The sequence below is a fragment of the Mizuhopecten yessoensis genome, unplaced genomic scaffold, assembly GCF_002113885.1.
Source record: "Mizuhopecten yessoensis strain PY_sf001 unplaced genomic scaffold, ASM211388v2 scaffold3079, whole genome shotgun sequence".
Lineage (NCBI taxonomy): Eukaryota > Metazoa > Mollusca > Bivalvia > Pectinida > Pectinidae > Mizuhopecten > Mizuhopecten yessoensis.
The window spans coordinates 417,600-431,413 of record NW_018404865.1 but is presented as its reverse complement, the minus strand read 5'-3'; the positions used below and the strand labels follow the sequence as shown (position 1 = coordinate 431,413).

Here is a 13,814-nt window from a genome sequence, read left to right as displayed (position 1 = left end):
TTAGCCCTAACGTCCGGTGTAACACTGTTAGCCCTAACGTCCGGTGTAACACTTGTCGCCCTAACGTCCGGTGTAACAATGTTAGCCCTAACGTCCGGTGTAACACTGTTAGCCATAACGTCCGGTGTAACACTGTTAGCCCTAACGTCCGGTGTAACACTGTTAGCCCATTACGTCTGACCCCCGTACAGCACGATATCATGTTTACTCCTACACACATTAAGATACTAACTTTTTCATATTCAAGCGATATAATCCATACATCCTGTGTCACACATTATTAAACATGTATACGCTTAATTGACATGTGTCTTTCAGATGCTTTTTGTATTGTTATTTTTTTTAAGTTCGAAATTGTGAATTATCCATAAATAAATTCCCCTTGAGCTATTTTGTGTTTTATTTGATTTCATTTGTTAGAGGTCAAATACAAATAAAAATAATCTTATTTGTAATACAGGGTAATCAAAAATGACAAATTAGACCACAACGTCAACAAACAGCAACAAAATATACCACAACGGCATAACGTCAAATATAGCACATCGTCAACACACGAGTTTTACGATAAAGCAGTAAGTTTTGATTTAAACATATTTGCCTATTCTAAATACATGTTAATGTGAGATAAGTAATGCTTCCATTTTCCGTGATTTTTTTATAATCAAACTTGATTTCAGGTCGGCCATAGCGACTTGACATCGGGTTACATAAATGTATCGTGATTGATAACTCATGAGTTAGGATTGTTTATTGTGTGTATTGCCGATTATCTCTACTGATTTTAAATTCGACGTCGTACGTTGTTTTTTACGTATCAACCACACACCCTCATACACAAATATATATATATGCGGTTTAGAAGAACTATGACTTAGATCTGGTTAACCTAAGAAGCTTCGTCACCTTTCTCTATTAATCACTCACCTGCCGAAAAATATCTTTGACGATACATCATTAAGAAATGATGAATATCTGTTTTACTTTATTGAACTGTTGTGACGTAGTGTGGCGTCACAGTGGTTTTTGCGTGTGTCCGTTGTATTAACGTTTGTCGTAAACAAAGCTGCTTTAGTGCTGTCAAGTCGTGTCCCCCGTAAACACGAAAATATTATGACGAACACTTTTTCTCAATCAATAACATTCCAAATTTTTCCTCTTAGGCGTTCAGAAAACATAAAATTTGATAGATAAGAATTAATATATTTTTGACCTAAGGTACTGGTGCCATTCCCCCTACCATGCATGATTTAATGTTAAAGATATCCTGGTTGACAATATCTATGCGGAATGCAGTTGTAAGATAACTCAGCAAACGTATGGCATACCCATGAAACTAAAAAATCCTACCTTAAACAAAAGGTTTGTTTCGTTCTTTTATTAATTGTCGAAGAATTGTTCAGGTCAGGTAACAAAGTACTTCAATTTTTCTTTTTTTTAGATTTATAGGTAATGAATTGTTTTTGAAAAACAAAAATTGACTTAACCATTTCGATTTTATTGACCATACTTTACTGTAATTCAATGGTATTACAGACTTATCATATAAGTAATTTATTCTAACATTATATAATGATGGTGGCTTACTACTAAGCTGTATGATAAGCAAGTTTCCCCTCCTCGATAGTAACATTCCTGCTTCCCAACCTACGGTGATCGTTTAGTTTTAAATCCGAAAAAACAACAGAAGTTCCAGCTAACACCTTGCAAAGTCAATGTAAACGATCAATATATCTAGGGTGACAATTTCAGATAGCACATGAAGAACAGAGAATACAATGGCAAATATTTCTGTTGATTCATCTTAACTAATGTTCCCCTTTCTACCAAATTCCGTATGGGTATTCTACTCCGAAAGCAGTACAAAAAGGTATGATACAAACAAGTATTAACAATATATGTTTAGTACTGTAAACAGAAACAGGTCATGCAACCTAGTGCGGTCCATGTAAACACACACGTATATGTGTAGTGCGCAGAGGGATATTCCATGTCTGCATACCAGAGCATGGGTCATTTTTATTTCCAGAACTTTTTATCGATTAACTTTTGACCTATCAGCGATGTTGTTACATTATCATTACAGATTTTGAACCAATCAGATACGTGCGTTTTTTGTTTTATGCGGAACTGTGCGACAATATGCGAACTAGGCTTTTAACCACTGACATGTAGTGAAACGCTTTGGTTTGGTGCTTCAGTTATCTGGTCACGTGTTAACCACGTGTGTTTGGCCAGAACCAACACACGATTCATTTACCATTTAATCAACCAATCAGCGAGAGTTTCATAGAAAATAAGTTCGTAAAAAATCGATATGCTCTTTATGGAATGTTTTGACGTCATATATGTCAATATGACAGATATTGGTTTCTTACGCCGTTTGTGATTCATACTGATATATCTTCTTTGATGAATCAGTAAACAATTACGATTAATAATCGTGTTGGTGTCCGGAGTCATTTCTCCGGAAAAATGTGATATTTTGAAAGTTATCGAACATCTGTTTGCAATACGTTTGATACTATATTATACAGCTCGGACTGATTGTTAAAGGGATATGTTTATAAGTTAAATGATTTTTGTGAAAGCTTAAAAACGTTAATAATGAGTATTTTTTGGAATGACTATATCTACATATTTTCTTCGTGATTAAAAAAATAAAATAATGAGATTTACAAACAGTGGCCACGTAAACGTTTTAAAAAATCAAAATCGTTAAAAAGCAGTAATATGGTAACAGTCAAGTCTGCTGCTCATCGACCACTTCTAACGTGCATTATACTGTCTGTACAGCATTAGTATATCAACGGTCAAGTCTGCTGTTCATTGACCACTTCTAACGTGCCTTATACTGTCCGTACAGCATTAGTATATCAACGGTCAAGTCTGCTGTTCATTGACTACTTTTAACGTGCCTTATACTGTCCGTACACCATTTGTATATCAACGGTCAAGTCTGCTGTTCATTGGCCACTTCTAACGTGCCTTATACTGTACGTACAGCATTAGTATATCAATCCTTATACTGTTCGTACAGCATTTGTGTATCAACGGTCAAGTCTGGTCTTCATTGACCACTTCTAACGTGCCTTATACTGTTCGTACAGCATTTGTGTATCAACGGTCAAGTCTGGTCTTCATTGACCATTTCCTTCGTGCCTTATACTGTCCGTACAGCATTAGTATATCAACGGTCAAATCTGCTGTTCATTGACCACTTCTAACGTCCCTTATACTGTCCGTACAGCATTAGTATATCAACTGTCAAGTCTGGTCTTCTTTGACCACTTCAAACGTGCCTTATACTGTCCGTACAGCATTTGTATATCAACGGTCAACTCTGGTCTTCATTGACCATTTCCTTCGTGCCTTATACTGTCCGTACAGCATTTGTATATCAACGGTCAAGTCTGCTGTTCATTGACCCATTCTAACGCCCCTTATACTGTCCGTACAGCATTAGTATATCAACGGTCAAGTCTGCTGTTCATTGGCCACTTGTAACGGGCATTATACTGTCCGTACAGCATTAGTATATCAACGGTTGAGTCTGGTCGTCATTGACCACTTCTAACGTGCCTTATACTGTCCGTACAGCAATAGTATATCAACGGTCAAGTCTGCTGTTCATTGGCCACTTCTAACGTGTCTTATACTGTCCGTACAGCATTTGTATATCAACGGTCAAGTCTGCTGTTCATTGACCACTTTTAACGTGCCTTATACTGGCCGTACAGCATTTGTATATCAACGGTTAAGTCTGGTCGTCATTGACCACTTCTAACCTGCCTTATACTGTCCGTACCGCATTAGTATATCAACGGTCAAGTCTGCCGTTCATTGACCACTTCTAACGTGCATTATACTTGGTCTTCATTGACCATTTCCTTCGTGCCTTATACTGTCCGTACAGCATTTGTATATCAACGGTCAAGTCTGCTGTTCATTGACCCATTCTAACGCCCCTTATACTGTCCGTACAGCATTAGTATATCAATGGTCAAGTCTGGTATTCATTGACCATTTCTGTCGTGCGTTATAATGTCCATGTGCAAGCAGCATTAGTATATCTCTGTCAAGTCTGTTGACCATAGGCCATTTCTCACACTTTTCATTATAGCATATGCTAGGTTTGATAAAGGTCAAGCTTTGCTGACCATAGACCGTCCTTACACACCTTATAATGTAGCATGTATGTGCATGATAGTAATATACTGTCCGTACAGCATTAGTATATCAACGGTCGAGTCTGGTCTTTATTGACCACTTCTAACGTGCCTTATACTGTCCGTACAGCATTTGTATATCAACGGTCAAGTCTGCTGTTCATTGGCCACTTCTAACGTGTCTTATACTGTTCGTACAGCATTTGTATATCAACGGTCAAGTCTGCTGTTCATTGGCCACTTCTAACGTGTCTTATACTGTTCGTACAGCATTTGTATATCAACGGTCAAGTCTGCTGTTCATTGACCCATTCTAACGCCCCTTATACTGTCCGTACAGCATTAGTATATCAACGGTCAAGTCTTCCGTTCATTGACCACTTTTAACGTGCCTTATACTGGCCGTACAGCATTTGTATATCAACGGTTAAGTCTGGTCGTCATTGACCACTTCTAACCTACCTTATACTGTCCGTACAGCATTAGTATATCAACGGTCAAGTCTGCCGTTCATTGACCACTTCTAACGTGCATTATACTGTCCGTACAGCATTAGTATATCAACGGTCAAATCTGCTGTTCATTGACCACTTCTAACGTCCCTTATACTGTCCGTACCGCATTAGTATATCAACGGTCAAGTCTGCTGTTCATTGACCACTTCTAACGTGTATTATACTGTCCGTACAGCATTAGTATATCAACGGTCAAGTCTGGTATTCATTGACTATTTCTGTCGTGCGTTATAATGTCCATGTGCAAGCAGCATTAGTATAGCGCTGTCAAGTCTGTTGACCATAGGCCATTTCTCACACTTTTCATTATAGCTTATGCTAGGTTTGATAAAGGTCAAGCTTTGCTGACCATAGACCGTCCTTACACACCTTATAATGTAGCATGTATGTGCATGATAGTAATGGTCAATCGTGCTACAAACTGATCATTTGCGACACTCTTTAGTTAAAGTAAATGTAACACAGTAACGGTCAAGACTAATTAACCTACCGACCATTGCACGCTCATCACATGGCCTAAGGCCACGTTAATGGGATAGCCAGGTTCGTTAACCACTGGTCAAATGTGGCGGGAGATTGTGACCAATAGGTGCTGAGACGACACACTGACAGACACATACAACAATGTAATACACTGTTACAACCGGATACGGACCCATTTGACTGGTGGCCGTTTTTTTTTTACTATAAGGAAGTTCTGTCATCTAAAAATACTGCGCTATCAGACCTCATGTATATATTGCAGACACATTTGAGGGTTTTACGTAGCGTATACAAATATTGCCGTCTTAAAAATGTATGAGTTCCAATCTTTAATTGTTGTAAGTTCTTAAACGAAAACAATGTGTTTTTTGAATAACAGATACAACTGAGAATACAAGTCAACGGCTACAGATATTTTCACTAAAAACAATAAATGTGTTGTCATATAAATTAGCTGATTTACAGTGTAATAACATTACATATAATAAGTATGTAAATATCATCAGCTGTGATGTCATAAAGTATGACAAATCTCCACTTTTGTGATTTCGAATGATATTCCGAACTTGCTGGATTACAAACTTGTCCCATTGTTATCTGATATCTGATAAACGCTTGCATCTTGTAAAGCTACAACGGGGGTTTTCGTTATTTATTCTCGACCTAAAGTTAACATTCTGGATATAAAAAAATCGCTTTACTGAAAAGACAGTCCGCTTTTTAAATGCTTAAATTACATTAAACAACAATTTGACAAAAAAATGTGTAGCCACATGCGTACTCGAGCCTATTGCATTCATTCACATTACATGTGATGGAAAGTCGTTTGAAAACTTCTTTATTATAAAATCCGTCCTAAAATTAACACGTTTAGATTTCATACAGCATTAATGCTATAAGTATGATAAATCTAAGTCACGTCTATATGTTTCACGTGCCAATATGATAGGAGAGGATTAGTACATATAACAATATCTTTAAATGAGTTAAATGATTAGAATATTTATGCAAAATATACAAAATTTTAAATTAAAATACAAGATTGATCACCTACATTGAAATTTATGCATTTATGATTGACAAACGACAAGATTTTCATCTATTTGACATTTTTGAGTAAGTGTCAGCTTATGATTTATATTCAAGGAATTTGATTTATTTATGCCAATTCCGTCTTTGCGTATTGCAGAGTTATCTTCTCTTGGGACAGGTATTGATTGTTACGTCACTTGTTTGCGAGAGTAACGTCATCAATTTTTGAGAAAACGACGTAATTTTCTCACACAAACCAATGACGTAACAATCAATACCTGCTCCCAAGAGAAGATAACTCTGCAATACGCAAAGACGGAATAGGTTTTGTGGAATGTTCCTCAAACCTGTTTTTTGCTTATAAAGAATGATAGATTTGATCAGTATGTAGGGAGGGGGAAGGCGGCAGTGCGGAAATGATGTCCATGGCTGCAAAGTTTAGGGTCGAAACTGACGCTTGTCGCGGATTTGGCCTATTGGTTTGTGCCATTCGTCCTATTAACATATTCTGTCATTAAAGGATGTTCCAAGTTTTGTTGGTGCATGCAAACCGGAGTACAAGTAGTAAATTAAATCCACCGACCTGTGGCCAGTACTTGGCGACTCCCCTACGGAGGCCCCGTATTGGACCAATAATACACAAGTGTTGCTTCTGTCCCAATATCTTACCCGTAAACATTAACATTGCAAATACAGTTAGATATATACTATTTCCAGCTTGCAATCCGAACTCTAAGATGAAGCATTATGACCGAGCTCCAGACTGATTTTTTTTGTCAAAGTTTCAGAAAGAACTTCCATTCAAAACTCTGGTGTCAAAATCCTAACAGACCCCTGAGACAGAACTCTTACATCAGGGTTTCAGAAAGGGCTATCCGGAAGACCTCTCAAGTTAAGCAATCAAACCCAGTTTTCGAACTGTTCTGATATCTAGCTTTCAGACTGTCCTTTCAAATGTTCCTTGGCTTGTCCTCTCGCGACTGCGCATAGGCCATATCTACATCACACATGGTTACATTTTGCATGAGGAAGACCAGCCGTATTGTCATGCATGCGATCAACCATTTACAGTCACCGCTCTAGTGCATATTTCTCAGGACAAGCTTAAACTCCAATAAGATAGCGTATATCGTTAGAGGACCGGTTTCTGTGATGTACCTGTTTATCGCCGCACGCATTCCGCAATGAGTATGTGCTAGAAACAAACGGACACAGAAACTGCGCACGTAATGGCGTCGTTCAATCATGACAACGAGACTGACTTGCTGACATTGTGAAGCGATTACACACTTGACTGATTTGTAAAAATGAAGACTTGCGGTATTAGCAATAAATAAAAACCACTGTTATTAATTGTGCTCTGATTCGTTTAAAGGCTCAGAAGCTGGTCACTCGATTGTAGCAATCAGACATATTAAACATAGGCTAGTAGTTTCAGCGGCATGTCTCCATTTTATTGTTTCATCAAGACTAACATACAAAGCAAATTATTACATAATATCCGGATTTGTGGAGATTGTAATTTTAGAAAATGGCTGTACAAAATATCCGGAATTTTATATTGTCAAATGTACAGTTTTCAGACAACATATTTAATTAAATCATGTTGTTTAATCAATCAGTATTTTCGGCTATTTATGCATTTCCATGTCTATTTAAACAGGAATACAACACGATGTTACACGTACCATTGGGGCGGTAAATGTGGTATTGTCCTATAATGTGCATATCATTAATGAAGCTATAACTTGTACAGGTTCATTAGTACATGGATGTTTACCATTAATGTCACAGTATAATGATATTTCGGCCATCACACACGTGTAGCGTCACACAGCCGTTACAAACGCTCAGCGGACACTGACCATTTATGTTATTGATAAGGAATTGGCCAAGTAATTGGCCGTTTTATGACAGTACTGTCAATGACCAATACACTACGTATTGGTAGAGACAGATTGTAAACAATGACAGTGTTGTCAGCTTGAAATATCATTTAAGTATAACATGTTTCGTTAGTTTCGTCATAAATACTTTAAAAAATCGAGTTTCGAATAAATGAACACCGACTAGGTGAAATGGCTTTATTGAAACAATAAAAAAATGTATGAATATATTTATATCCATATTCACTGACTTTACTAGGAAATCTACGTTGTGAAGATGAGCATTAGCGCAGCAATAGTGCACGAGCTGTTTATTTTGCTCAAGTAACAAACATGTTTTCCTGCTACGCATTTATGACCAATACGGCGTCGTATTCATTGAGAAATCTTATCTACAGGTCAGTGACGTCATATGTAGGATTACTGTGACGTCATTATAATTCACTGGAAAGTGTAACTGTCATTACTGATTGATAAAGGGTGTGTTAATAACACGAAAGTCGTGATATCAGTCTATCCCCATACTGAACACTTATATTTATTTGTTTTTGATCAACATATTATTTTGTGACGTCACGAGATTTTGAGTGACGCTTGCCACGATGACCTTCATCTAGTGCATAGTCGGAACTAATTATCATCAGAGGAAGGGTTGGGGTTTGGGGTTGGCGGCCTCTTTTTTCTTTATTTATTTAAGATGTTTATTATTCACGTGACAATAACAAGTTTCGTAACAGGTATCGGATAGTACATGTTTCTGCAAAGTTATGGAGAAACGTCAAATGAGCATGAAATATTTAAATGAATCATACAAAAATTTAAATATACGCCCAAAATATACGTAATATTAATAACGACTTCTCCAAATACTACGTAATCCGTCTCTATGCCCATATATGCACCTTTCATTTTTGCGGTAGGACTTAATTAAGGTGTGGGATTTAATTATGTTTACAATGCCGTTCATCAAAGTTTGGTCAGCTTAATGTGTCCTAAACTGAAAATAAAATATTTTTTCTATAAGATTTCTAAACGTTTTAAGTTGTTTTTTATTTGCCTTTTTTTACCGCATAACTTTGAAATCTGTAAGTATACTTTTAGTGATGAAAACGTGATAAAAAGTGCAAAATTCATGGCAAAGTTGAAGCAATGATGACAAGACTAATGACGCTCCGCTTAATTTAATTAAAAAATCTTTGCAAAAACGTTTTAAAAACTAGCAAAACAATACATTTCAATATAGACTATGAATGAATTGGCAATTATGAATATAAAGAAACAGTCTTTAAAAAAAGTGTTGGAAAATGCATTTAGACAATTATGTTTCGAGTCTAAATTTCCTATCAAGCTAATAATGCGTGGTGAACAAGCCATGGCCAGGTTTACATGTCTGACATAGTTATTACATTTTTATTCCGACCTTGTTCATAAACATCAAAGTTAACAGGTTGGGGTGACACGTACATACGTATGAAACAGGATCTCACTAGATGTTACTGACATATACTTAATACACATAATTAATTAATGACATGGTTATATTTACGACTGTTTGTTTCGGGGTTTCTTATACATCCGTCATCTGTTGACGGTTGTAAAGGCCTTACACAATGTACCATTAGATTTATATCCCTTGAAAAGGATTTAATTATCAAAAAATAAGATTCAAATTAGCCCTTGTATTATCAGTGCTTGTGGTATGCAGAGCAAAGTTCTAAATTCAACACATGGAACATTACTATGATTTAGCCATGGCGGTGTTGCCGATGAAGCCAAAGACGCTTACCCTTCCGGAACACATGGTCGTATTCTCCTTTACTTTTTCATTGGTCTCCGTGTAATTCTTGTTTTTGTTCGTATTTTACGCTAGTTTTTTTGACTTACAGTATAAATTAAGACACCCCCTGCAAGTTCGAGGTAGGAGTATACCTGCTATATCCCACTTCATATCGTAAAAGGCGACGTATGTGAGGCCACTGCAGAATCGGGATATTTCTTCTCTGTTCTTCAACTATAGGGACATTGCAGAAACTACAACTAATCTAGTGCCCCCCCCCCCCCCCCCATTGCAATATTGGTGGTTTCTCTCTGCTTCTAATTACTTTTTGTTTACTAGCGCTTTGCTTGGCAATTTTGGCGTTAATGCTGAACATTCACCCAGGTGAGGAGGGCAATGGGTTCTGCTCGAATGCCGAGACACAACAGCGTCCTGAAAAATGGTAGCTGTTATTCCCTGCTTAACGTCAAGCATTTAGAGGAATGGCAACAACTGGTTCACCCGTTGTCGGTATGGAGTAACTGGACGGAATGCTGTGCTGGGTGCCTTCGGCATGGCATTTCAGTAAGGTTTAAGCACTAAAAAGATGGCATCAGATCCGTGCTATCACAAGGAGGCAAATACACCAATATACCCCGCCTCCGGCACACATACACGCATACACAACACACATGGAGACACGTCCTTAAATGGTCTTAGATGTTAATAGGACGTTAAACAAAAGAAACCAAAGTCACACCAACGTACCGACGTTTTGTAATGGTTCAAAATATTACAATCTATCACTCAAGCTAACGTGTCGCGTCCATTCGTAAAGGTTTTTTAACGCATCTACTATTGTAGTCTCATACTTTGGGCAGTACTGGAATTGTTGAATGCTAGCTGTGAGTGCCGAAGTGGCAGCACCGGCTGTATGCTCCCCCAGGGAGTTGAGAAAGATATTGTTTGGTTGTAAAGGCCCTATAACCACGGATAGTAATTTGCGAACCTTTTTGAGACGACCTACGATCTATGTTGTGATAAAGCGGTATATATGAACATCAAATTATTATCATTATTAATAATTACATATCGACTGTTTGTAATAGTTCAAAACACTACAATCTCTCAAGCTAACGTGTAGCCCCCATTTGTAAAGGTTTTACAAAGCATCTAGTCTCTCACACAAACGCACCGGCTGTTTGTAATAGTTCAAAAGAGCCTCCATTTGTAAAGGTTTTACAAAGCATCTAGTCTCTCACACGAACGTACCGGCTGTTTGTAATAGTTCAAAAGACTACAATCGCTCAAGCTAACGTGTCGCGTCCATTGGTAAGGGTTTTACAAAGCAGCAAGTCTCTCATGTTCAAAAGACTACAATCTCTCAAGCTCACTTGTCGCGATCATTCATAAAGGTTTAACAAAGCATCAAGTATCTCACACCAGCGTACCGACTTTGTGTAATGGTAAACGCGACAACAATCTCGAAGGCTTACAAAGGCTTCAGGCTCCCCACACAAACTTACGTGTTGGTCGTTTGTAACGTTAAAACGACCCGTCAACACAAAAGGTCAAATGGGATCAAGTGCTGAGTAATACAAGGAAACAAAATCACTACATGGCCCCGAATAAATATTTCTTAGTTGACATTTGTTCATTACACAGTCAGGTTTAGAGAACAGAGTCATATTTTGCTAAACTGATAAATAGGTTTATTTTCCTAGCAGATAAATCGTGTAAAAAAATGTTTGTGTATAATTGATGGAAAACCCTGAAAATATTTTTGACAACACAATTGGTCTTAATATGTGTAATTCATACGGACAGGACATCGACTCGAATCGTACTATAACAAGGCAACCGAAACATCTGATTGGTCAGGTACCTACCCTTGTGTTAAATTTTCAGGTATATTCGGTTTCGCAGCGCGTCTACCAACAGGTTTAATCGATGGACTTTCCTCATTTATACAATTTATCCATGGCGTTCAAGGTTTTCAGATTTATTTGTCAAAATAAGTTATAATATTTCAGAAACACATTAAGGAATTCTTATAACTTGAAGAGAAATAAAGAAGTGGCGCTTTAAGGGATAAAATTACTAAGATATATATATACTGAATTATCTACTGTTAAACCTGGGGCGTGCTAGAATAATAATAAAAATACCTTTTTGTTTTAATAAACAGGTAAAATAAAAAGTTGAGTAAATTACGTAAAGTTAAATCATCTAAATGAACTGAAAACGTCAATAAAGTGTTTGTGGACGGCGCATGCGCAAGGTACATTTTACTCTGCATCAGCGGTATTCTCGTTTCGTAAACGCCTAGAACATATTTCCTGGACCAGACGCCATGTCACGTTTCCTTTTTCTTACTTTCAATTCTTTTTATGGACCAGAACTTTTTGAATGGGACCAAAATTATTTTATCAAAAAATAATAATAATGAAAAGGAAACAAAAGGTAAAAAAGTTGAATGAAAATGAATATGTTTAAAGTTTCTCTGTCAGTTTCACCCTGGGAACCTTTGGAAGTCAAACGAAATATCAACATTGCTTTGTAAGTTGTAAAATGAAACCTGGCCAAGACAATTAATTCCGGATTCGATAATCATTTCATCATCTTAAAGTTGAAAATTAAAACGATATACTAGTAAATACATACATTTTTTTACAATTTCTAATATTACATCAACTGGTTTGTTGTGGGGAATACAATAGAAAATTATCATGGAAGAAACAAAACCTTATCAAAATAAAATAATTACAATATTTTGAAAATTAATGTCCTATATAAGCTGAAATGGAAGTAAATATCAAAACAATACTTACATAGAAACAGCACAAAGGAAACGGCGAGAAAACGTATCGTTACTTTCTCCATAATCTCTTGTAAAAATGTCTTTTCTAATCCAATTTAAAAAACGTCTTAATATGCATCCAGATATAAAACCACCTCACAAATTCTTGAATGTCAATCAGATTATATGTCCTGTTGATGGTAGAAAACAAAAGTTAAGTATTACTTTCCTGAAAAATATTAAAACGGCAGTTTTCAGGAGAAAAGAGAAAAATCCATTTAGAAATGTTTAAAACTGTTTTTGAAGTTTCCTTAGTGCCGATATGATACGGCTCTCTATAGATCTAACAGTGTCTGTCTGTCGTCCTAGGTGGCGCGAATGAAGAACATTTGTACCAACACTGACGGTCTTTGCGAGGTATCAATTTGGATATTTTTTGTCTATAACGGATAGATAGCGTGGTGTGAACAACGGAAACCTTTCTAGTTCGCAGCTAACGTCGAAATGTGTCAGGCTCGAGCCATTAGCAGATACGACTATTTTACCTGTATGCATTGTTTTTATATACTTGTAATTAATAAACGGATGTCATGTTTATCTAGTAGGGCAATAAATCTGTCATAAACGCGAGAACGACCCACAATGCACCGCCAGAACAGCCCACTGTACAGTCACAAGTATTGTTCTAAGAATTGTCAACTTAAGAAGTCGTTATTTCAAATTAATATAAATTATATATAAATTTCAAATTCTTCAAACGATGTTTTTTTTTTTAATATTAGGATCATGTCGTTAAGTAGACTCCATACCTTTTCAGTTAAAATTTTAGGAATTTGATATCGTTGAAAATATGTAGTGAAACATGTGCCAGTAATTTAATAATTAAAGTTAGCCATGCTCTGAACGACTGGACCGCTTTTTGTTTCAAAAATAGCTTAATTAAAATAGTTGTAAAGTGATTGAGACATATTGGAAACGTCTAGAAATCTCATGAAGATGTTTGTGTGTTTCATTTTTGACATTACAGCTGATTAGTATAGCTCTCGTATGCTATATACAAGAAGGTGTTTTGTAAAATTGAAATCAGTTCTCGAAATCAAGACCTGATGCTCATATTTACTTCAGTTTATAAAGAAGTACAACTTACTCCGATGGAAAAATATCTAAAGTGAT

General features: G+C 36.6%; 1 protein-coding gene across 1 annotated transcript in view; it reads right to left on the bottom strand.

Moving 5' to 3' along the window:
* The window catches only part of LOC110446952 (protein piccolo-like), a 29,229-nt gene extending 16,074 nt beyond the window's left edge, over positions 1 to 13,155 (bottom strand). Inside the window, exon 1 of the mRNA XM_021492300.1 lies at positions 12,673 to 13,155. Within this exon, the coding sequence (XP_021347975.1) occupies positions 12,673 to 12,724 (52 nt within the window). The 5' untranslated portion in view covers positions 12,725 to 13,155. The remainder of the gene's footprint in view (positions 1 to 12,672) is intronic.
* Between the last annotated feature and the right edge of the window lie 659 nt (positions 13,156 to 13,814).